The 24,866-nt window shown below is 55.6% G+C and overlaps 2 protein-coding genes across 3 annotated transcripts; one reads left to right on the plus strand and one right to left on the minus strand.

The window, feature by feature from the left end:
• The first annotated feature begins 591 nt into the window (after positions 1-591).
• Gdf1 (growth differentiation factor 1) lies at positions 592-3,705 on the plus strand. Its single transcript, XM_032918462.1, has 2 exons — positions 592-2,399; positions 2,821-3,705. Exons 1-2 carry the CDS (start codon positions 2,105-2,107, stop codon positions 3,597-3,599), a joined length of 1,074 nt encoding a protein of 357 aa, XP_032774353.1. The 5' UTR covers positions 592-2,104; the 3' UTR covers positions 3,600-3,705.
• Upf1 (UPF1 RNA helicase and ATPase) lies at positions 3,647-24,566 on the minus strand. 2 transcript variants are annotated; one of them, XM_032918459.1, is made up of 24 exons: positions 24,050-24,566; positions 16,090-16,229; positions 15,238-15,327; positions 13,867-14,034; positions 13,375-13,555; positions 12,481-12,642; positions 11,927-12,044; positions 11,687-11,785; positions 11,322-11,430; positions 11,077-11,236; positions 10,882-11,000; positions 10,456-10,620; positions 10,265-10,379; positions 9,423-9,566; positions 8,934-9,147; positions 7,641-7,758; positions 7,227-7,383; positions 6,572-6,714; positions 6,045-6,219; positions 5,862-5,943; positions 5,248-5,409; positions 4,953-5,170; positions 4,663-4,785; positions 3,647-4,544 (listed from the first exon to the last, which is right to left on the minus strand). In XM_032918459.1, the coding sequence occupies exons 1-23, from the start codon at positions 24,263-24,265 to the stop codon at positions 4,666-4,668; spliced, it is 3,375 nt and encodes a 1,124-aa protein (XP_032774350.1). In that variant the 5' UTR covers positions 24,266-24,566; the 3' UTR covers positions 3,647-4,544; positions 4,663-4,665. The 2 variants fall into 2 exon arrangements, with proteins under 2 accessions (XP_032774350.1, XP_032774351.1); XM_032918460.1 differs by having other exon boundaries at positions 11,960-12,044; positions 24,050-24,565.
• Positions 24,567-24,866: the final 300 nt, after the last annotated feature.

The raw sequence follows: 24,866 nt of genomic DNA on the forward strand, positions 1-24,866 counted from the left end.
ATCCACTGAGGACAAGCATACACCTGACACACTTCCTGCACACACACTCCCTGTGTGTGATCAACACATCTTGTGTGGCTGAGGCAGCCAGCCTTGTTTACTGAAGGGAACACAGGCGGCCTGTCTTAGGTGAACAACAGCCTCCAGTGTTCCAGGAAGCTGTCTGTCCTTGGCAAGTGGGACTTCCAGGTTAGAAGCATTTCTGTTTTGTAGACCTCTTAAACACAGTAATTTAAACTTAAAACATAACTTTAGCCCTCACAGAACCACATATTTGTAGTTCAAGAGATGGTACAGCCCCGAGTCTGCTGTCCTTGGCGTTTGTCATGGTGGCCTGATGCCAGCAAGCCCCACGGTAACCAGAGCAAGCTGGTGACCCATGTCCCGAGAACATGTACGCATTCAACAGAAAGAACAAACTTCCAGAGGGGTGAGCCTAAAGCACTGGGCGCTGGCTCCCAGACTTTCTCTAGAAAAGCTGCTGCTCTTAATTTTCCCCACACAGCGCCACTCACTGAGCACCTGTGTTAAGTACAGGACACCACATCCAAGGGCCCCAGGGGTGTGTATAGTGCAGCTCAGTGCAGCAAGCTCAGCTGGAGGATGAGTCCGAGGGAGCCTGCTGGAGGGACAGCCAGCCAGTCTGTCTCGCTCTGCTATGGGAACAGCTGGCTTGGGGAAGCATCAGACCGAGGAGCAGGTGAGCCCAGGCTCAGGGCTCAAATTGCTGTTTGCCTAGGTGGGGTTCAGAGAGGACAGAGGGGCTCATTTGGGGTGTGTTGACTTGAAGTATCTTTTTGTCTTGTTTTTCAAGACAGGGTTTCTCTGTCCTGGAATTCACTCTGTCACTCTGTAGGGCTGGCCTCCAACTCAGATTCATCTGCCTCTGTCTCTGCCTCCCAAGTGTCAGCTACTACCCAGCCCTTGAAGTGGAATGTTTAATGTGAGCCATGAGGTCTGTAGAGAGATGGTGAGGACATATTAAGGAAGCTTCTAGAACATTCTAGAGGTTTCCACATGGCTTAAGAGACAGGTTTGGGAGACACTTAACCCATATGAGGCAGGAAGGCCCACTTGCTACAGACCTCATATATAGAGTAATGCTTGGGAATTCAGCACATCAGGCCCCGAAGGCCTGACCTCTGACTTCCATCCCTGGAGCTACCTGCTCCCCAAGAGCACAAACTGCACAGAGATGAGGGACACCAGGGACCCCTGCCAACATAACTCCCTGTGCACCTCCCTCAGGAGCTGTCTACTGAAGGCTGGGAGGGGAGAGGCAGAAACTACTAGGCTTTTCTCTTATTGAGGGAACCTCAGTCTGGCCAATAACTCCTGCAAGAATTGCTTAGTCATCAGGCTGCCATTCTCTGAGTGACAGGACGAATGCTCCGACATAGAGTGTAGCCGAGGTCTGCCTTCCACCCCCAGCACCGGGGGACTTTCACACTTTGTCAGAGATTCTGAGTGTTCAGGATGGTTTGGGTGGGAACCAGGGAGCAAGTGCTGTTTGGCAGGGACCCTAGTCAATTCTACCTGTCTGGGGGGTGGGGTGGAGAGAGGATCCTTGCGGAGTTGGAAGTAGGGGAGGAGAAGTTATTCGACAGGGAGAAGGGAGCATGGGCATCCCAGACTAATCTGTCTCTACTTCTGGCCCCTAGGAAGCCTCTAAGGAATGGCCTGGTGAAGGACAAACTCTTCTGAGTCTCTTGTCCTCAACTCCCGCCATCCAGGACTCTGTCCCGTCCTACCTGGGATACTGGCCCCGCCCCTGGAGACTGGACCCAATCCCCGGAGGTCTGCTCCCACCCCTGGAGGCCTGGCCCCGCCTTTGGCGGCATGGCCACGCCTGCAGGACGATGGCCCCGCCCTAAGATGCAGGATGCCACCCTTCTCCAGGGACTCTGGCTGCCAGCAGCTCCGCCTTTCAGGTCAATTCTCGACCACCCACCTTGGGACCCAGCCCAGTCCTGCCCTCTGGGTCAGTGGGGTCTGGACACGCCCCCTCCAGGACCTCAAAGCACCCTCGACCTTCGGTCACCAGCCCACTGGTCCTGGACGCAGTGGACTTTGCTGACTCTCTTGGACACCGCCTGGGAGGAAAATGCTCCCTGTCTGCCACCGTTTTTGCGACCACCTCCTCCTTCTGCTCTTGCTGCCCTCGACGACCCTGGCCCACGCGCCAGCATCCTTGGGCCCCGCTGCCGCCCTGCTCCAGGTTCTCGGGCTTCCCGAAACGCCCCGGAGCGTCCCCACGCCCCGACCTGTGCCTCCTGTCATGTGGCGCCTATTCCGCAGCCGCAACCCCCAGGAGGCCAGAGTGGGGCGCCCTCTGCAACCATGCCACGTGGAGGAACTGGGGGTTGCCGGAAACATTGTGCGCCACATCCCCGACAGCGGTGAGTAGGGGGTTGTGGTTGGGTAAGGGTCCATGAGACTGAGGGTCCCTCACGCGACCTGTCTAGCTTAGTAGCAAGCTGGGACCCTGTTTTCCTAGTTCTCTAAAATCATGGACACATGCTGGCAGCTTCCCAGGGCCCAATCTCAGCCCTGCCCCCATCCCGCCACTTCATATCCCTTGATGCCTTCCTTCAGGTCACTTTTTTGGGCCCCCAGGTACTGGCTGGCACGTCCCCTTCCGCCCATGTCTGCAACTGTAGGCATGATGCCCCACAGTGTCCCTTCCTTGCAGCGGGTGCCCTGCCCCCACCCCATCCGTCAGTGGGGCTCCTGTCTCTCAGCGCTTCCCTTCCTCCTTGTCTCAGCCCAGCCCCTTTGCTGGGGCATTGCGCCATGTCCGCTCTCTCCTTGCACCTCCAGGTCTGTCCTCCAGGATCATACAGCCCGCCAGGACCTCAGGGCTGTGCCCCGAGTGGACCGTCATCTTTGACCTGTCGAGCGTGGAGCCCATAGAGCGCCCAACACGCGCGCGCCTAGAGTTGCAGCTGGAGGCTGAGAGCGAAGATACACGAGGGTGGGAGCTAAGCGTGGCGCTGTTGGCCGCGGCTGAGCATCCTGGGCCTGAGCTACTGCGCGTGCAGGCGCCACCCGGGCTGCCACTGCGCGCAGACCTACTGGGGACTGCAGTAGCGGCTAACGCATCGGTGCCGCGCACTCTGCGCTTGGCGCTGGCGCTGCACCCTGGGGCCGCTGCAACCTGTGGGCGCCTGGCTGAGGCCTCGTTGCTGCTGGTGACGCTGGACCCACGCCTGTGTCCCTTGCCACGGTCACGACGCCACACGGAGCCCAGGGTGGGAGGTGGTCCAGCGGGCACATGTCGCACCCGACGGTTGCACGTGAGCTTCCGTGAGGTGGGCTGGCACCGCTGGGTGATTGCGCCGCGGGGCTTTCTAGCCAACTTCTGCCAGGGCACGTGTGCGCTACCTGAAACACTGAGGGGACCCGGCGGGCCGCCTGCACTTAACCACGCTGTGCTGCGCGCGCTCATGCACGCAGCTGCTCCCACCCCGGGTGTAGGCTCGCCCTGCTGCGTGCCAGAGCGTCTGTCGCCTATCTCCGTGCTCTTCTTCGATAATAGTGACAACGTGGTGCTGCGCCACTACGAGGACATGGTGGTAGATGAGTGTGGCTGTCGCTGACCACCCAGGACACCCTTTCAGGGACGGCCCCACGCGAAAAGCAGGGACCGTTTGTTCATGTTTTATTGGTGACAAAAAGCTTAAAACAAATTTGACCAAAAATTAAGTTCCATTGCGTTGGCGCAGGTGTGCCTGGGTAAGGGTTGGGTGGCTGCCGCGGGAGGTGGGGGGGCCGGGGCAGGGCGCCCAGCAATGAGGCCTCCACCCACGATGGGGAAGAACCCGCGGGCCGTGCTCACGAGTTCGCCTGTGGCCTCTGAAGCTCCAACTCAAAACAAATCCTCCTGCTGCGGTGCTGGCGGTGATCCCAGGCTGCGGGGCTCGGGCTTCTCAGCGCTGCCTCTCCGGAAGCTTCTCTCATCTCCCAGGTCCACCAGTCGGGTCTTAGAGACAAACTCATCCAAGTACTTCCCATACTCCTTTGAAAGAATCTTTGAGGGGGGAAAAAAAAAAAAAAAAAAAAAAAAAAAAAAAAAAGAGAAAAAACCCCAAACACCGTATTTTCTTTAAATGAAACCCCTTAGCGCTGGGACCGCGCGCTGATGCTCTTGGCCGCCCGCTTGGGCACAGAAACGCGAAGTTCGTCCTGCTAAAACGTATCCCCTCAATCACGAGAAACAAAGAAAAAGAACAGCGGGGCCGGTCCTGGCGAGGCCTCTCCCTCTGGCGGGCACGGCGCTGGGCCGGCCTCGCAGCGGTGCGGGCCTCTCTCCTCTCACCGCCCGCAGGGGGCGCCCGCTCCTCGGCGCTCCGCTCTGTCGTCCTCCCTGGCCGCTCTCTGCTCGCTCTCGCTCCTCTTTCCTCTCCTCTCCTCTCCTCGGCTGCTCACACAGTGGTGCTTCAGTTTTAGCAGTGGAAAACAGGTATCCATTTATTTTTATTTTTTATTACCCAGAATAAGATGCTGATAGACTAAGCCACATAGCTTAGCTCTTCCGCCGCTACCTGTGATTAGGGACAGGGTGAGAGGTGTCAGAGCCAGCAGAGGTAGGACCTGCCAACACCCCACATCTACTGGCCCAGTTTGGCTGGGAAGACCTTGTTTGCCCACTAGGGCACTTGCCTTCTAGTACTGGGACAGCCCGGTGACCCCGCCGTGCTGGTATGCCCGCTCTCCCTGGTATGTGGAGTCTTGTGAGAGTGCCACGTCAATCTGTGATTTAAACTCATCACCGAGGTAGCTGTCCTGAAAGGCAAAGGTAGTGTGAACATGGCCAGGGCAGCCACTAGCCCACAGCCACCCAGTCCTCAGACCCACAGCAGTGGAGGTCACTCACCCTTCAGAAAGGAGGCATAACGGTCTTGTGTGTCTCCCCCCCGCCCCCCACCCCCAGTATAATGGTGAAGGCCCACCTGGGACAATTCGGGCTGGGAGAGGCCAGGCTGGCTCATCTGAGAGGGCTGGCTCATGGACACATAACCTTGTGTGAGGGCACCCTGCGAAAAGGGCTGTGAGGCCACATCCTGGCTGGCCTGGCTGTTGGGAAGGGTGGTCTGGCTGGGCCCAGGAAGCCCAAAGCGGTTCTTCTGGCGGCCTCCACGGCCAGTCTTGCTTTTTGGGGTGCCCCGACCTAAAAGACAGCAGTGAAATATGGCAAGTTCTACCTAAAGCTAGGAGAGGAGCCAGGGCAGTGATAGAAGCACTTACCAGCAGCTGGCCCGTTGGCCTGTCCGAAGTACCCAGGTGGTGGCATGGGAGGCATGACCAAGTTGAAGGGAATGGGGATGTTCATGGCAGCCACATGGCTGGGACCTGCGCTGATCATGCTAATCTGGTCATGGGTCTGGAAGTACATGTTTGAGGGCCGGCCTGCAAAACACTTGGGAGTCAGATGCAGGGCCCCAGTGGACACTGGCTGCCCTGAACTATAGCTACTACATCAGCCAGACAAGTAGGCGAGCAGAGGGAGGTCGAGTGACATGCGGGGTGCTGGTAGAGAATAAGAAACATAGAAGGGTTGGTGAGGATCTGGCCACAATGGAGCTTTCTAGGCAACTTGAAGCTTCCAGAAAGCAGAGGCCAGCCTGGCTGAGGTGGACACGGGCAGCAGCACTCAGGCAGCCTATGCAGACAGGAGGCCCCAGCAGTTTTCAAGAGACCATGCTCCAAACCAACAGCAGAGGCCAGAACAGCCCTTGGGAACCTCGTTGGAGAAGCTAGACACCTATTGACAAGCTCCAGATGGAGGCCACCCATGGGGTGACAGGTTCAGACTGGGTCATGGGAAGGTAAATAGACTGGTGCTTGCCAGGAAGGCTCACCCTGGCTGCTGCGGTCATAGACAGATCCGGGGATGATAGCCTCACGGGCGTCATACATGGCAGTAGTCATGAAGCGGGCCCCCTGCAGGGTGGCACAAGAGTGAGGAATGTGTCAGTCAACAGCAGCAGAGTTAGCTCAGAGCTCCCAGCCTCCCCAGGTCCCAGGCCAGCCCCTTGGCCCACCGGATTGACGGTGTTGACAAGCTTGCGAGGCTTGCTGAACTGCATGAGGCTCTCCCGCAGGTTGTTGAGCGGCCCTTCCACCAGCGCCTTCTGCTCCTTGTAGTAGCTCAGCAGGTGGTTCCACAGGGGCTGCTTCGACAGTGCCTTTGGGTTACCCACAATGATCACCCCGTACCTGCAGGGCAACCGACATACTGAGCCCATGGCCATACTCACTCAACCCCACTGTCCAGGGCTAGCACCATGAACGTAAACAGCTGGGTGCTGAGAACCAAACAACACATGAGGTGTGCCTGAGCAGTGGGAACTCTAGGTGTACTCTCAGCTCTCCAAATGCTGATTGTGAGCTCAATCTGTGTCCTATAGGATCATGGAGTTGTGTTCCTGAATCAGTAGGGTAGCAAGTAGGCCTCAAGATGGGGTTCCGGCATGCACGTCTACTTCCAGGACAGATATGGGTAAAATGGATGATAGGGAGGGTCTTCTTGTTGGTGGAGGGTGGATGGGAGCAATGGGCTGTGGCCTACCTTGCTCTGGTGAGAGCCACATTGAGACGCCGGGGGTCGTTTAAGAACCCAATACCCTGGTGCTCATTGGCACGCACGCAGGACAGGATGATGAAGTCCTTCTCCCGGCCCTGGAAGGCATCCACGCTTGCAATCTCCACTTCCTGAATGAGACAGTGTCTTGTCAGTCACAGCCCGGCCCCTCGCTCTCCTGCCTCTTCCTTCAGCTGCACAGGAAGGAGCTGCATCATTAAGTATGGTACAGCCAGATGCTACAGGTCCCCAGTGACAGAGATACCACAGGCCCAGTGAGGCAGAGACTGAGTAGGCACTATGGTGTCAATCCTTGGCCATGCTAACCCCAATACAAAACCAACCACCGCTCTGCATCTGTCACACGCCCAGACAACGTACAAGTACCATGCCTTTCAGGTGGGACCAGCTGCCCTGCCCCTTCCTGTCCTGTCCCTAGACTGCTTTCTTTTCGAGACAAAGCCTTACTGAACAGCCCTGGCTGTCTTGAGGCTGACAATCAAGGCTGACTTCAAATTCATAGAGACCAACCTGTGCTCGTGTGACCAAGGTGCTGAGACAGCACCACACTCTAATTTTGTCTCCAGCATACACTTACTGTGGCTGAAGGCACCGACCTGTGGGTCAGTGGGTCTAGGGGTACCTGGTAGAGCTTCGTGTGCAGGGAGCCGCTGAACTGCATGTACTGCACCAAGTAGGAGCGCTGGCCCTCGTAGGGAGTGATGATGCCAATCTGATCAGGCTTCGCGCCTGCCTTCAGCAGCTTTGTCGTTATCTTCTCCACATTGGCTGCCTCCGTCCTGAGAACATCTGGCTGTCAGTGACAGGCTCCTTACACGTCCCCAGCCTGATAAACCTCCAGTAACCAAAGGGGCACAGGAGGCCACATGACAGTTGCCCGTCCCTGCCATTTGCCGAGGCTCCAGAAGAAACAAGAGCCTTGTGACTTCCCCTCACATGCTGTAACAAGCAGAACCATCCAAGAAGATGCTCTGGGTTTTGGGTCTGGGAGCCCAGGGTGAGAACAGGGCTCCATACCAGGGACGCAGCTGCACACCTGTTGAGGTAGGATGTGCCAGAGCTGGCAATCTCCTCCTGGCCCTGTGTCACGTAGAAGAACATGGGCTTGTCAGGCTGTGGCCACTGGAAGTCAAAACCTTTCTTGACACGATCGGCTGTCAGGGAAAGACAGATGGTGTCACTGCTAAGAAGCCCAGGGCTCAAGTGCACCCACTGAGAGCAGCAAAGGGGCTGAGTCAGCACTGTTTAAGACATAGTCGCCCACTGGGGACACGAGGACACTTCCTGTGCATGCAATGACCAAGAGCAGCCAAGCCCAGGAAATACCAGGAGTCTCACATACTCCGGGAGTCACAGAGGGAATAGCAGGTCCAGCAGAGTGGTGCTGTCCCCAACTCTGGCTACTTGGATCCATGTGGCAGACCAGAGACACAGCTCTGGGCAGGCTCCTTCTCTGTCACAGTTCATCAAACGGAGACATTCAGATCCACACTGACTGAGAAGCAAGCCACTGTGCTGAAGCTGAGCACGGGTCTCGGCACGCAGTCCTGGCTGGCCCTGACCTCCCAGAGAGCCTGCCTGTCTGGTCCTAAGTCCTAGGATTAAAGCTGAGAGCCATGCCCAGCTGGTAAAAAATTTTGAAGAAAAACACCTTTATGCTGCAAAGCAAGTCAGATAGCAACCTTTCATTCCACTTCACTCAGGCTTCATGGAGGACAGCTAGGCCCACTTTGTTTCTGAACCAACCTGCCATGACAGCTTTGAGCCACAAACAGCTTCCAAGGGTGTGTGTGTGACACTGTAGCTATGGCTGAGCTGATAGCACAGCACCATAGGCAGTGGCCTCCACAGACCGCTCTGCCTACTACCCAGGCTCTCTAGGTCCTCCCAACAGACACTGTGCAAAGACCCTGAAGGGGTCACTGCCATAAATAGTTTTAGGTGACCCTAGTGTCCTAAAATTCTCTGTTCACAGAGCTTCAAATTACCACAGGTAATAGATGTCACCAGCTGCTGAACTCAAAGACAGGCTCTCGCAATCTACTTCCCTGGTCTCATCACTGATGGTTTGTCAAGAAAACCCTGCTGTCAGGGAGGTTCAGTTCTGTCTGGGGTGCCTACCCTGGAACTGTCCAACACAAAGCAATGGCCAAGGGGGTGGAGCCAGTACATGAGATGGCCACCGTGAAAGGCCCAGCAACCCCAGAACTCCCAGGCAGGCCCATCTACAGACCAGCTGTGCATGGCCAGTGTGTGTGTGGGGCTGCCACACTCCAACAGCACCTTGACAGCCATAGGGAGGACTGTGAGGTCGTGACCCAACTGTTACCTGCAGTGACACCATTCTGCAGCGAGCCCTCGTAGAAGATGTTGGACGGGAAGGCGCTGAGTGCAGGGTGCATGCGGTATTGCACCTGCAGGCGGATGGGCCGGATGCCCAGCACCACCAAGCGCTCGAAGAGCGATTGAGACAACCCGGCCTTGGCTGCCTTCTTGCACATCACTACTGGGCCCAGCTGGCAGTGGTCACCCACGAGGATCAGCTGCAGTAAGAAGTCCCTCAGGTTAGACCTCAGGCTCCATGCTCCTAAGTGCCTACCACAGGGACAAAGGCTGGCCTCTACGTCTCAAAGCAGCAGACTGAGTGCCACTGGGTGGGGAGAGGGCTGCTCAGTGCGTACTGCTCGAGCACCAGGAGGGGGGGGGCAGTGGAACACACGGGACTTGGCCCCCTTCAAAGAACCTCTTGCAGGTCTTGTGTCACCCAGCACCACTACAGGAGGGGATATCAAGGGCCACATGAGTGACAGGTACCCACCTGCTTGGCCCCAAGGACTACAGGCACCATGCACTCAGGCTCAGTGGCCTGGGTGCTCTCGTCAATGAGGATGGAACGGAACTGCATCTTGGCCAGCCTCGGGTCACCAGCACCCACACATGTGCAGCAGATGACATCTGCATTCTGGGGAAGGCAGAGACATCAGGGCACGTTGTGCCTGCCTGCCTCACCATGGCCAGATGGCTTAGGATAGGATTTGGAATGTCCTGCTCTACACCCACCCAGCAATTGTGTGTGTAGGCACTCCTGTGTGTGTAGGCACTCCTGTGTGTGTAGGCACTCCTGTGTGTGTAGGCACTCCTGTGTGTGTAGGCACTCCTGTGTGTGTAGGCACTCCTGTGTGTGTAGGCACTCCTGTGTGTGTAGGCACTCCTGTGGTACACACGCAAAAGCTGCTCTGGCGGGGTCTTGCTGTGTTGCCCAAGGTTGGCTCTCCACAGTTCCCCAACAAGTAAACAGGCCACTTCTCCTGGAGTCCAAAAATGAGGATCACAGGTGACCATGAGCATCAACTTTCAAAGTGGTCTAGCCTTCTGAAGTACACTCCCCAGCAGACACAGTTGCCTCTAGGACAGTGCTGAGCTGGTGGTACCCCAAGGCTGAGACTCTAGTTTTGATGGGCTGCTTTGTTAGACTAGAGACTGACAAAGAGTGGCAGCCATGTCTCTGACAGCAGGCACAGATCAGGGAGACGAGGGCCCTCCAAGCTCTCAAAAGCAAAGGCACAGACATGCTACCAGTCTTCTGACTTGGACAAGTCTCTCAGGCCCCTCTGCCCACAAGGAACAGCCCCAAGGCTCCCGGGCTGGCACAGAGCTCACCATGAGAAGTTCTCTCTCAGCTGTGCGCTTAAGCGCCCGGTACCGCTTCTCATCTGCAGATGACAGCTCGCCTGTCTCATCCTTCAGCTGCTGCAGCTTCTGCAGCTCAGGCATGCTACAGACAATGGGGTGGGAGTCAGTGCCAGCAGCAGGGTGCAGCCTGTACTGAGCCCCAAGCTGGAGACACTCACCTGTCCATGTTCCTGATCTGGTTGTGCAAAGCCAGGAAGGACACTGGGGAATCAATGGCCTCACGGCTCTTGGCACAGAGGCGTACAACCTTCAGCCCAGTCTGGTGGATCTTCTCCGTGAGCTGGTCCACGGCAATGTTACTTGGAGCACAGACCAGCACGGGCCTGCAGAGAGTGGAATAGGCTGTCAGCATCGCCCAGAGAAGCTCAGCAAAGGGCAATGGAAAAGCTGTGCAGCTGTGACAGGCAGGGACAGCCATGCCAAGGTAGAACAAGTAAAGCTTCCTGTCACCCGCCACCATCAGCTCCATGGCAGCCTCACCCTCATTCCTGTGAGGCAGGTCTGTGCGTTGTGGAACACACAAGGTGCCCGTATTGTGATACTGCCACCTCCCACCCACAAGGCTGTTGCTCCTAAGCACCTACCCATTGCCCTGCCGAGCAAGGTGGTAGACAATGGTGGCTGATGTCACAGTCTTGCCTGTGCCTGGAGGGCCCTGGATGAGGCTGAGGGGTCTCTGCAGCACAGTCTTCACAGCATACACCTGCAAGGACTGAGCATCAGCAGAGCTGCAAAGGCTACAGCCCCCACAGACCCTGCCCCTATGGGCCCAATGGCACCTGAGAGTGGTTGAGGTCGGGGAGCCCCTGAGCCGTGAAGCGCTTTGGCAGCTGGCATTTGATGACAACATCTTCCACCTCGTGGCCCAGCAGCTTGTGGTAAATATACCCTGACACAGAGGTCTCGTCCACAGCAAAGGTCTTCAATGCACTCTGCATCCTATAAAGACAGCCAGTGTAAAACCCACACGGACCACAGGTACCGAAGGTGGAGGGGCCCCCAGGGGTACAGTCTTCATACAAACCTATCAAAAGAGGTCGACTTCCACACAAAATCCACTTGGAAGTTGTGGGTCACTTCCACGGGGGCACCCACGCTACTGCGGAGCTCAATGGCAATCTCATCACCATAATCTGGCAACTGAGTTAAGTCTGTTTCCTGTTCCATGTCACCTTCTACAGGGTCCCTGGCTTCATCACTAGACCAGTTCCCCTTGATGAGCAGCCAAAGGCTGTTTCACACATGTGCAAGCGCGCGCGCACACACACATGCATACACACGCGCACACACACACAGTGCATGTCCCACAAACTGGAAAGAGAAAGGAATCATACACATCAGGGCCCTGGGGACAGCACCCATCCTCCTAGCAGATGTGGCAAAGGATACTATCGGGAACCTTGATGACGTGGCCAATCCCCTTCCATAGGGGTGCCAGATCCCCTTTGTACCGCAGACAGATCTCATCCCCCTGCATCAGCCGCATATCTTACAGGAAGGAGCAGCAGAGTTAGCACTTTCAAGAGGGAAATGGCCTTCACCATGCAGAGTTCACATAAGGGACATGATATGGGGGACTAGGAATTTTATGCTACTTATGGTCACAAATATTTTAAAACTTAAAATCACCTCTTAACCAAATTATGACTAAATCCTCATTACCAGAGTCAGTCTTGGGCAAAGTGAAGAAGGCGATTCTCTTCTTGTTAAGGCCCAGGTCCCACCTGACCGTGATGTTATCTTGAGTCTGAACACATGAGAAACAGGGGCCCAGTTAGCCCCACCACTCATTCACAGGCTGGGCTCCCCACAGGTCAGAGCCTCTAGGAAGGCCATGTCTGTGCTGTGCTGTGCACAGCACACACAGCCAGGAACTCCAGCATCTGGGGAAGAAGCAACCAGGACCCCCCAATGCCCACTGCCTAAGCCAGTCCCAGAAGCAAGCTTTGTAGAGCCTCAGGAGACCCCACACATCAGGCTCTGTAGGGAGAGAAGGCACTTTGGGGGATTGGTGGCACGGGTCCCATATCCCAGAAATGTTCTTGGAGCTGCAGACAGAGCTGAGAAGCAGACACGAGGGTTTCCCCTCTGAATGCCTGGTTCCATCCAGACTCAAGCCCAGGAAGAATCCCTGACTCAGGTTTTTTTTTTTTTTTTTTTTGCTAGAGGCCCAGCCATGTCACCTGTGACTCCTTCAACTTCTTGTCATAGTCAGCCTCCAGCTTGACCAGTGGCCCGAAGATGTTCTGGTACTGGTAAGCATCCTCGTACCGCAGGAGCACATGCTGCGGCTCCTCATCCACGCCCGGCTTCTCCAGATCCTCCAGGGTTGCTGAAGGATTTTCCTATGGCCAAGAATAGTGCTGTCCTTGTCCTGCTTAACTCGCAGCCAGTGGTCAAGAGCTCAGCAGAAACCCAAGGCCCCTCAGCAAGAACCCTCAAGGTAGAGTGGCCACTGGGCCGAGGCCTGCCCTGAGTCTACTATCCTGATGGCCATGGGCATGTCCAACACCGTTTGGGCCCAAGAAACCTGGCAGCACCCCCAGGACCCAGCACAATACTCAGGCCCACAACCAGGAGCCCCAGATTCAGCTGCCAGAGTGCCCGGCTTCTCCCAGTAAGCCAGGTCCACCTCCCATATTCTGTACCAACATGGCTCCCCTTTGACTGAATGCCCTCAGGGAGCCTCACTGTGGCAGATAGCAGAGAACTGGACATACTGAGGTAACAAGAACCTGACCACCCAACTGCAAAGAGACTAAAGTGGACAAGCTTAGAAGGTTTCTGTCCAACACTACTTGGGATTTCTGGTTAGAGGGGGCTCAACTGATACCCTGAGCAGACTTGGAGAACAAGGTCAGAGCAGAACCCCACCCCTAACCTGGAGCCCTGACTTGTCATTTGGGACAAAGACAGATCTCTCTGGAATAGAAATCTTGTCGCAACCTAAACCAGCTACTCAGACTATCCACTATGTCCCCCCTACAGAGCCCTGGGTCATGTCCTTCCCTCCCCACCTTCCAAAGGCCCCAGTGTGAGGCTGGCCGGCCATGCCCTTTTGTCACTGGGAGGCTCACCTTCCAGAGCTCCTCCAGCTTGTTGATCTGCTGTGCAGTGATCTGCCGTGCTCGCAGCTGCTCCTGCTCAGAGGGAATCTTGACCAGCCATGACAGGAAGCACCGGTCCTGGATCAGGGGCTGCCACTGGGAGCTGTCCCAGTTGATGTCCTTCAGGCTGCTCTGGCTGGCGCAGGGCTGCCTGTGCAGTTGTGGGGCAGGAGAAAGGGTTGGGACCTGGCCCAGGAGGCCTCTAACTAGCCAGAAGGCAGCAGCATCTACAAGATCAGCTCTGGCCTCAGCTCACGGCAGACTTGCTGTTTTCCTTTTTTGTTTTTGGAGACAGGTTCTAACTATGTAGGCCTGGCTGACCTTGAACTCAGAGATACTTCTGCCTCTCTCCCCAATGCTAAGGTTAAAAGTGTACATTACCACACCAGGCCAGAATACACACAGACCTTGGTTCGAGCCATCCCTGCCCTGCCCAGCCCAGCCCTGCTACAGGCAGCTCACCTGCACAACAGCACCACCACAGAGTCTGCCTTCGCAGGGATGAAGCCCAGCAGGAAGACGTTCCGGCAGCCACAGTTGTAGCACTCCAGTACTGTCTCACCCAGGGGCCCGTCCTTGTGCAGCGTCACTTCCTTGCATTTTGCCCTCACGAGGTGATTTACAATGTGGCTGAGACCAGGAAACCATCAGCAGTTAACACCCTGAGCTTGGCTTTTCAGCACCTCCAGGCCTGGGACCCCATACAAAATGTCTAGTACTGTTCATGGCCTGTCAGCACAGGCGTGACGGTCACACCTCATGGGCACAGGCGCCCAGGGAGCCACAGCCCTGCTCTACCCCATCTGCCTGTAGGAAACTGCTCACTGGCTCACGCAACCCGAGTTTTCCTCCAGTCCCACTTTCTTTAGCCCCAGTTTATGGTGCTAACTTAACCTCTGGCAGGCGGGCACAGCAATGGCTTCTTCTAGGAAGGAGCCCCTTTCTCTCATGACTACTTACAGAAGAAGGTCACCTCCTGGCCTCTGTAAGGAAGGAGCTGCCCTGAGGACCACAGCTCTTTTCTCTTCCCCCTGCCATATGAGGACATAGCCTACCCCAATGATGGCTCACATTGGCTGGCCACCTCATCCCTGAGGGCTCTCGGGCTCTGCCAGCTCTTCCTGTCTTAGTTACACTTGTCTTTTTGTATGATCCCATGAAACCTTCACCAGAGCCCTCTGGTGGCCATTCAGCCATTCTTGGCTTTGCAGGTCTTACTCCTCCCCCTGAGAATGGGATGTCTAGTCCCTGAAAGTGACTTTAAGACCTTTTAAAGTTGCTACCCCTGCCTCATTGTAGACCTGGTACCTACAGCTTTCTGTGGCATTCCTTTTAGAGAATGTCCTCACAAACTACACCCCTGCTGGCAGTGGGACACAGGCACATCAGGCCTAGACGTCTCTCTCCAGCAGTGTCTCCCGATACCTGACACTAGCACAAGAACCAGCATGAAGTTGGGGCTCAGCAGAAGCACTCGGATAGGGATAGCTCTAGTTCTTCCTGCTGACTTGGAATCGTGAACCACTGCCCCAGCTGTGTGCCCTCAGCCTCCCAGGAACGAGGACAGGCAGGCGGCTAGCCTCATCTCACGAGAGACAGGCGCAGCCTGAGAACCGAATTAAGCCAAACCCCTCACACAATGAGCAAGCCAGAGACTCAGTCAAGGGTAAACATGTCGAAGCGCTCACACGCCACCATCTGTTTCAAGTTACACAGTCAAGGGGGAGCCCAGGTTCAGCAGCGCCACTTCATTCCAGCTTGGCTCCAACATCACCGTAACTCACAGCAGCCTTAGTGTTGCTGATTAAACACACATGCATGGCTGTTAGCTACCTGCCAGAAGTATTTCCTCGGCCGTTGCAGAACCACTTCTTGCTGGTATTACAGTAAACCACGCAGGCAGGATCATGGATTCCGCAGTAACTGGAAAAGCCCAAACATCAACAGTCAGTGCTGGCTGGCCTGCAGCTTCCGGGTTTGGTTTAGGAGTGCGAGGGCAACACAGATGCCTGGGCGGCACAGGCCCAATGTGATCCTGTCCCTCCCCTTCAGCCTGTCGGTTACTAACACGGTTGTGGCTGTGGGAGCACCTGACTCCAGAAGGCAGGCGCTCGCTATGCACCCAGGGACTGGCATGTCCAGCCCAGGCTCATGATGCTGCTATGAGGGCCCTGAATCACTGGGTCTTCATAGCTCTGCTGTGCACCGGGCAGGTTGGGGCATGAGGTGTCAAACCAGAACATGCTCTCAGTGGGCTCCTAGTCTACTCCTGGTGGCAAGGAGAACTAGGGCTTCCAGGTGAGCCTGCCTATGGACTATAAAGTCGTTTTATCCCCAAAAACACTTGTCAATCAGGAGAGAGCCATTATTGCAGGAGACAGGTGTGTGGAGGGAGAGGCCAAACTAGCCCTGTAGCGGGCAAGCAGGTGGGGGTTTTAAATGGGGGTGAAAGTAGCTGCACTGGGGTTCCCCTCCCAAGGACATTCCAACTCTTTAAGCTTCCAAGTCCCTCAGGTGATCATGATGGAGCTGAGTTAGTCAGGATCCATGCCCTGCCTTGGCTCTTCAGGGTCCTTGCTGAGCGGCCATGACAGGGGACGCACAGAGCCCTGTGAATCTGGGGTGTTAGGTACTGTGCTCAGGGTTCTAAACAAGCATTAGGGACCGTGGAGCCCTGCAGCCTACCTGCAGGCATGGACTGGGAGGTCCTTGGTGTAATATGTGTCCTCTTCATCTTCCTCGAAGTTCAGCTCAGCCAGCAGCTGGCTGGTCTTGGCCACACTGTCATCCACAGCCCCATTTTGCAAGATGCCCTCTGGTCCAACCTACAGAGAGCACAGCATCACTAAGGCAGGCCACCAAGGGCACCCAGAGGCCCCACTCGTGAGGTTTCTGCTGTTGAATTTCATGCTCCTCTATCAAGCAGGACTAAATAAAGGGTCAGTGCTGGTTGGCAGCAGGGGGTCCCACTCAGTTCAGCCATGCCAAAACTGTTCCCACAGCCAAGGGGCACAGAACAAAACCACTGTTTCAAATCTGTCATACACATCCTAGGGATAGCCATGTAACGCAAAGACATACACCTGAGTCTGCCTGAGTCCTATCATAGAGGCTCTGCAGGCTGAGGCAGAAACTGGAAGCTACCGCCTCACATGCCCAGGTTATGCCTTATGTGAGGAACACATAGCCACGAAAAGCCTCAAAGTCCAGTGCAGCATAAGATGTCTGCACTGAAGAGCCATGGCTCCACCATCACCCCAGGAACCTCAGCTCCAGAGCACTAAGTCAGCACCCCCAGCACTTAGCTACCGGGTGTCTTCAGGAGCCTAGAAGTAGCAAAGTCCCCAGGCCAAGCACCAGGACTCAAGAAGAGAAAGGAGCAGACACCTCCTGACCAACCATGGTAAGCTCTTGTCTAGCTATGGTTATCAGTCATGTCCAGTCCCCAGCCAGATATAGATGTGAGCCTTCCATGCTACATGCAGGTATTTGCCAGTCATTTCTCAAACCCTAAAAACAGAATACCCAAGAAAGGCCAGGATTCCTGGGTCAATTCCCAACACCACCAAAACGCACCCTATAACTGGGACACATGGGGACTCAGCCTGGTTGCAGTCACCCTGTGTCTGTACTGATTCTAGAGCCAGGCAAGGGGGAGTGAGCTCTGCTATCTAAAAACTTTCAGAAAGGAAGACCCATCGTAACTTCTGGATTCATCTTCCTTAGCACTAGGGACAGAGTCAGGGCCTCATATGTACCAGGTGGAGTTCTACCAGTGCTCTCTCTAGCCCTGGCCCCAATTTCTGGACCAAACCATTTTATCACTGCAAAGGATCTCTTTAAAACTGTGACAGGGCTGATGCCTTGAGTGAGTGAGCATGTCAGGGCATTCTTTCTCCCTAAGAAATATCTGTCCCACGATGGTCGCTCAACAAGCCCTTCTCCAGAGCCACGGCCATTCTGAACTCTGTGCGTGACGATACTAGGGAGTGTCTATAAGTAGGGCTATTACAGAACTTGACTTGCTTACCTCCCTGAGCCAAGTCCTGTGGGTCACTAGCTTAGGACCCTCCTACCCAAAACCTCAGCCTTGCTAGACAGAACCTAATAAGGTCCACCGTCACCCACCTTGGAGCTCCAGGTAATAGCAAAGCTGGTAAAGGTCATAGTGTCCCAGTGCCACATCAGCCTCTAGGAGGCCAGTCGCACATGCTGAAGCACAAGAAAATGACAGGTTTGCTAGCACTCTCGGGCAGGAGTCCCCACCTCAGCACTCAGTGGGGTGCATGGGATCACACACAGAAGACGCCAGCAAGAGCTCAGAGCCTGCCTGGGAGCTGAGCTCTAACAGGGCAGGTCCTACCCTAGATGGCTCTGTTGGTCTCACAGGTCTGAAAAGTAGAAGAGGTGGGAGACTGGGAGACCGGCAGACTCTCAATACTCCTGCCCACACAGCACACCTGCTGCTCTGAGGCGAGCATCACTTCTCCTATAGCCACACCATTTTCCACTCCCCACACAGGAACAAGAGCTCCAATTTCTGCCTGTCTCTGCCATGAACAGGTGTCTGCTACACACGCACATGGGGATGAGGTGGAATCCTAGAGTTGCCCTGAGCCACCGTCCAGGTGACCTGTGTAGCTGATGCCTGCACCCGTGCTTTGAGGAAGCTGCCTTGACTGCCTTGACTGCCAGAGAAAGTCACCAGGTGTGGGAGGTAGTTATTTCTTCAGTGGAGCTGGATGGAGCCCCGAGAATTCTGGGTGGGCACACCCTGCTGATCTGTACAGCAGCCACACATTCATGTCAAGAAACAGCCTCTCTGGGCCAACTACAGTGGTGCAGGAGGCAAAGAGAAGCAGATCTCTGAGAGTGAGTCCAAGGTTAGCCTGGCTACATAAGTGATTTGGGTTAGCCAGGAGATCCTGTCTCAAAAATAAGGAGAGAAGCAGCTATCCTTTCTGCGTGTGCCACCAGTCAGTGTGGGACTGGTACCACCAGGACACCAAGATCCTAATAGCATACATATGTGCTCACAGCCCTCATGCAAGCTAAGGGACAGGATGCCCTGGTCACCCTGAGAGACAAATACAGGACTCTCCAGCATCCCACAAAAGCCAAGCTGGACTGGCCATGACACCAATCACAACTGGGCCTCCTCTACATTTTGTGATTGTTAAAGAGCAAGCACCTTCAGGCTCTCAGAGACATATGGTCCCAGATGGTGACAAGATGAGCTAACACTAAGGGACAGCACCAGGCACAGAACAGGGCCAGAGCCCACAGCAGGTAACACAGTAGGTTGAATGACACTATTGCCTGGCCAGCACAGTGCTGCAAGTCCTTGCCCCGTGGGGAAGTCCAGGGCACAGTTCCCATCTCACCAGACTGAAAGGCATGCTGGCAGGTCACTGTGCCCAGCCAATTCAAGGGCCAAAGCTTTGTCTCTCAGGCTCCACTCAGGAGAAAGTCTGCTCTAACACAGTAACATTTAGGTCCACCCTGAAGTTCTCAGTAATCAAGGCCAACAGGGTCACCAGCCTGAAGACTAATTCCTACAAGATACACAGAACTCAGACCCTGTGATAGAGCTTCCAGAAGAAACTTACAAAAACTAAGTCCCCATTGTAAGCTGCTATGACCTCAGACTAGAGGCATACTCCAGGATTCACAGGCATCACACCACTTAAGTCTGCTGGCTGGTGCCCTAGGACCTTGGTTGACATATGCTGCCCTAACCCTCAGCTAGGTTGGCTAAATGCCCCTCGAGGTGTACAGCACCTGCCAGGGCAGCCTTGGATCTGGATCTGGCCCCAGGGGACACTTTTTGGCCCGTTCCTTGTAGGAGCCCCACCCCTGAGGAGAGCCTGCCCTCCAGGAGGCCCCAAGAGTCTTAGCCAAATCCATGTCTGCCTTCAAAACACAATGCTGAGATACAAAGTGAGTCATCTTTGCTCTCCCAGGCCCTTAGCAAGAGATGAGTGGGAGGTGTGTAGCCTAGGGTAGCTGGCTACAAAGAAATGGGGCATCCTCCACCCCAAACCAATGAATAGCCACATCCCTTCAGCTGGTCTTTCCAGCTGCAGAACAGACTTTAGTGTCTGGATAAAGACCCAGCTGGGGCTGCTCACTGCCAGTGTAGTGTGGCTCTTAACTTTCTTAACCTTAATTTGGACTCAAACTGAGTCGAATCCATTCTGACTTACAGAGGTGACAATTCAGCAAGAAGCCCTCCTTTCTCCATCTTGTGGTTCTGACCTTTGCTCTCTGTGTGGTATGAGCTCACCCCTCTCCCACAGGCACACAGAACGGAACCACACAGCAAAAAAGTGGCAAGGACAGATGACCTGAGTGCACGGCTAAACCCATGGGCAGGGCCACAAAGGGGAACTACACCGTCACAGGGCAGCACCCTTGAGTCCTGAGGAAGCAGCAGTACTGCAGGCATGCACCCAAGACAGGGCTGTGAAGAGATGAACAGACTGTCCCAAACCGTGAGAAAACCCCCTCAGTGACCACCGAACTGTTGAAGCTATGGGCCACCAATCCTGCACCTGTGGCTCTAGGGGCCTCTTCTCTCGCTAGCCCAGAAGGGCAGGGTGGGGCTCAACAGCCACTAAAAGAGAGGGCCTCATTTACAGGCAACTTACACATGTCCACAGGCATGCACGCAGCACTGCCACAGAGACCCCTGCTTCCCTACGGCTCCATCAGAATCACACAGTGCCACCCATCCTCTGCCACTCTTCCTCTTAGCCTTGCTCAAGGCCCTTCTGTCCAAGACAGATCACAGTACCCACAGCACAACCACATCCAGGCCACGCTCTCCCAACTCATCGAGGCTGGTGCCCCCCAAAGGCTGCCGCAGGCACTCAGGTCATCCTGCTACCTTCCTCTCAGTGTCTCAGAGTGGGCACCATGAGCAGCTGGTCAGGCCTTCCTCCACCAATCCACCATGCAGGAGGGGAAAAAAAGACGCTGTGAGGGTAGAAGCCAGGCCACAGGCTGTCAAGAGATCATGTGGGGCAGAGGAACACCTGAGGGTACAGAGGTGGCGCCAGTCCCAGCCACAGCATCGTGAGGGCCTCGGGGCTGCCGTCAGCCTCACCTGTGACCACTGGCCAGTGGGCCTCATGGGTGCATGTGCTGCCCAGGGAACTGCACCAAAGGAGAGCCACAGTGATACTGTCTCACTTTATAAAGCTGTTCCCAGCAGTGAGGAGGGCTCACAGAGGCAGAGCCCTTGAGAGATCTTGATTTGCTCACTTCTCTCCTACTAAGACAGAGCTGGGTGAAGGGGCTAAATATGACAAATGTCATAGTCATGCACCCCACAGTTCTGCTCTCAGAGCCTCAGCACTTCAACAGAGGACAGGTTTCCACACACCCACAATGGGACCGTACAGGAGGCTGAACCGTAGCAGGCATGATGTGGCCCATGAGGCTAAGGAGCTGCCTGTGGACAGTGAGGCTGGACGGGATGATAGGTCCCTGTGAAGAAGACAGACCAGGAGGTACTGGAGCACAGTAGCACATCAGAGTCCTTGTTGCCATTAAATCCTAAGTCTCCAGTATGGGCACACAGTGGCATCTGTTTTCTAGCATTCTGATTTTTGCTATTTCACTGATGGCAGAAGGCCTATGTGCTAAAAAGCATGCGACAGTGGAGATGCCACAGGTCCCCAAAGACCCATCACATCCCAACAAGGGCAACTCAATCCTATCTGGTGCCCTCTACCCTGGCCCCAGCTCCCTCTTTGGTTGTCCTTATCCTGATAGTGTCTACAGTCAAGCCCTGATGCTTCTTCTCCATTAGTGGGTCCTGTTCCCACCGACTTCACTGTCAGAAAGAAAGGTGACAGCAGCACTCAGGAGCTGAGACCAGGGGTCTCTCCCACAAGCCTGCATTCAAGTGACAACTCACGTCGCCTCTTGGTCCTCTAAGGAAAAGGGATCTGAAAGTCAAGATCAGGGAAACCAGCCTGTCTTATCTCAGGGACTCTGCAAAACAGTGCCAGCACACTCTTCCTGGACCCTCAAGTGTTCTAATGAACAGTAGGGCCTTTCACACACAAAATGGGGTTCTCCAACACTGAGCCAACAGTCCTCTACCTCTAGACTTCAGGGTCAAATTCCCAGGGTCAGCATCCAGAGCCACACATGCAGTGGGACACAGGACTCCAGGATAAGCTTCTTCCTCTATAAACTTCTCCCAAGGTACCTTCCGGCTCAGTGCAGTGCAGCCACTCAGTCCCAAAAAGAATACACCAACACATACCAGCACAGGGGCACTCAGGTTATGACAGCAACAATAGGGCCCTGTGGTTTGTCTGCACTCCAAAGTAAAGAACCACAAACATGAGAGACACAGGACAAGTATACTATGCCATCTATCCAGCAAAGGAAGGGCCTGAGACATTCCCACAGAGGCCACAGGATTCTTGGTGGCTGAAGAGAGAGGCTGGGGGTACAGGGACTCAGGATGCTGAGACATTACTTGGTATTAATGATGGTGGCCCAAAAGGCCACTGTCCTGTCAGCTTTCCAGGGATACATGCAGGTTCCATGATTCTGCTTCAATAAAGCCAGAAGAGAACTGCCAGCAGCCCACAGGGGCAGCTCAACCTACTGAGTGGGGGGTCTATCCTCCTAGGATCCCCTGTGTGACCCATTCACCTCCAAGGATGAATAACGAAAAGCAATGTTTTTGGTGGCTGAGGACACTGGGTGTGCAAAGGATTTTTTCCACTTTCCAATTTTGCTCACTTTCTGCCCACGATACAGGTCTTCCTAATACAGGATTGAAGGCCCTCCCTCCCTCCTCCCATCCTCCCTTCCTCCATCTCTTCCCTCCTCCCTCCCTCCCTCCCTTCCTTATGATGAGAGGCCACAGGTGGGCGGCAGCTCATGGCTCAATCTATGGTTTCAACTGGCGGAGCAGGGCACACCCATGTGAGCACACGCATAGCACAAGTCTGCTTTGTACATTAGCTAGAGCTAAAAGACCTTGAGATGAAGCACCCCACTTCCACTCCTGGTCTCCCCAGCTGCGCCATCACAGCCTGCTGCACAATGCCCCTCTCCAGGCCCATAAGGCTGAAAGGAAGGAAGGAAGGAAGGAAGGAAGGAAGGAAGGAAGGAAGGAAGGAAGGAAGGAAGGAAAGTAGGTCTACCTAGTGGGGAAACTAACAGGAGGACTGGCCTTCTGGGCCACTTCACTCCTCCAGGCAACCTGCCCTCTCTCCACCTCCTTACGCTAAAGGTAAACAGCTAGAAACAACACGCAGGCACACCTGATCCTGCACCGCAGCAGGGGCTGACTCAGCCCTCTTCTCCTATTAGGGCTGAAAATGAGCCCAAGTGGGTGGTCTACCCACAAATATGACTCAACCAGCCAGCTCGAAGGCCCTCCCGGAACTCGGTCTGAGATCACTGCTGGAGACTGGTGGTGGCTCCCTAGCCCTAAGCACACACATGGACTGTAAGAACACCTGTGGCTCTAGTCAGCAGCTCCCCGGAGAATACAGGAAAACAAAGCCTAGAGGTGCCCAACACCAAGCCAGCCATTTGACAGGGAGGTAGGGATGGCCTGTCCCTAGCCCAAGCTGAAATGCCTACACCGACAGTCTGTCATTCAAAACAAAAGCGCCCCCCGCACAGTCACCCGTGTGATACCCATTGTGGTTGCCTCTAAGGAACAAAACTCAAACCCAACTTTTCCAAGCAGAGCCTAGGAGTTACATAACACTGGTCTCAGCAACAGGCAACCCAGAAGGAAAAAACGAACCAGCAGCTGTCTCTCAGCCACCTTAACCAGCCACCAAGTGGGCTGTTTCCACCCGAGGCGCCAAAAGCCTAGATTTGCTCCAGAGAGCCCCTCCACCAAACTTGAACCCTGGCTGGAGGCGTGGTGGATGGAAGTGGCAAGAGGGTGAGATGGGATGGTTGGACTAGCCAAATAGGTGACCCTGGAGGGCAGTGTGGGTCCAGAGGATAGCACTAGGGCCAGAGAAACCTAGTGTAGGTCACCTTAGACCCACCCAGAAGGGGAGTGAGGGCAGTTCTGGCATAAGCCTTGAGCTGGAGCAGATTCTGTGCTATACAGGAGGAGGGACACTAATGCAGGTCACTGTCCAGTCTAGCTGGGTGGAGGAAAACAGGACAGGTAGCAGAGACTAGGTGCAGGTGGCTAGGACAAAAGGCAGGGAATTAGAGGAGATGGTATGTAGTAGGGACCTGAGGCAGATGGCAATGACTGTGGCAGGTAGACCTGGGAGAGGTAGTTGGAAAAGGTAGCTGAAGGTGGAAGCAGAGATCTGGGAAAGGGGTAAGTAAACGGGAACCAGGGTAGGGTAGCAGAGATCTAGGACAGGTAACAAGGACCCAAAGGTGGCAGGTACCTGGGCAGTTAAACAGGAATCTAGGGTGGGTAACTAGAGATGGTCAATAGGGATTTTGTTTAAGGAGCCAGAGTAGGAAGCATACACTCAGGCTTATTAACTGGACCTGGGGCCGGTAGCTCGGACCAGCACAAACTCGGACCTGGCGCAGGTTCACAGGGGCCCAGGGCTGGTTAACTAAGACCTGGCGCCGCAGCTCCCGCGCCCGCCCGGTTTCCGGCGCCGCCATGCGCCGCTCAACTCACTTGCGCGTCGAGCTGGCCCGCCGCGCCGCCTGCGCCCGCTCCGCCTGGGCCTCCCGCGCCGCCGGGGCCGCCGGGGGGCGTCTGCGTCTGGCTGGGTAGGGTGAAGTCGGTGAACTCGAACTCGGAGCCCTGGGTGTCGGCACCGAGCAGCTCGGCCTCCTCAGTGTCCAAGAAGGTGAGTGTCTGAGAGCTGGGGCCGTACGCCTCCACGCTCATCTTGCCGCCCGGGCCGCGCCTTCCGCCGGCGCCTCACCCCACTCGAGCCCGAGGCTTCGCCTAGGCCTAGGCCGTAACCCGGAGCAGCCGCTGCCGCCGCCCTGAGGACCGGGCGGGCTCCGAGCCGGCCTCTGGAAGCAGAGCCCGGACTCCGGCTCCGAGCTCTGAGTTGCCGCCGCCGCTGCCGCGCCCCTCCGCAACGCTGCTCGCCTCAAAGCCGACCGCCGCTCTCAGCCCCCTGGACAGGAACCGCCGCCGCCGCCACCGCTGCGGTGCGCGTGCGCGAGCCCGACGCCGGCGCAGGCGCGCGCGTCCCTCCCGGAAAGTAGCCAACCGCACCGGGGCACTAGGAGCAGAGCGGGAGGGCGGAACTCGTCGTGCGCCTGCGCGAAGAGGCGGGCCTTCAACTGCCTAAAGGACCTGGGCTCGCGAACTTGGCTCCGCCCCAACCGCTGCCTAGTGATGCGCATGCGGGGTTGCGACGTCCTCACCGCCAGGCTTCTGGGCTGCATGTTCATTAGGTGCTAACTGAGGCTCTTTCCAGAAGGTCTTGGGTGTAGAAACTGTGGCACAGGGACCGCGCATCTGCCTTCCTTGAGCT

This window comes from Rattus rattus, chromosome 13 (genome assembly GCF_011064425.1).
Source record: "Rattus rattus isolate New Zealand chromosome 13, Rrattus_CSIRO_v1, whole genome shotgun sequence".
NCBI lineage: Eukaryota > Metazoa > Chordata > Mammalia > Rodentia > Muridae > Rattus > Rattus rattus.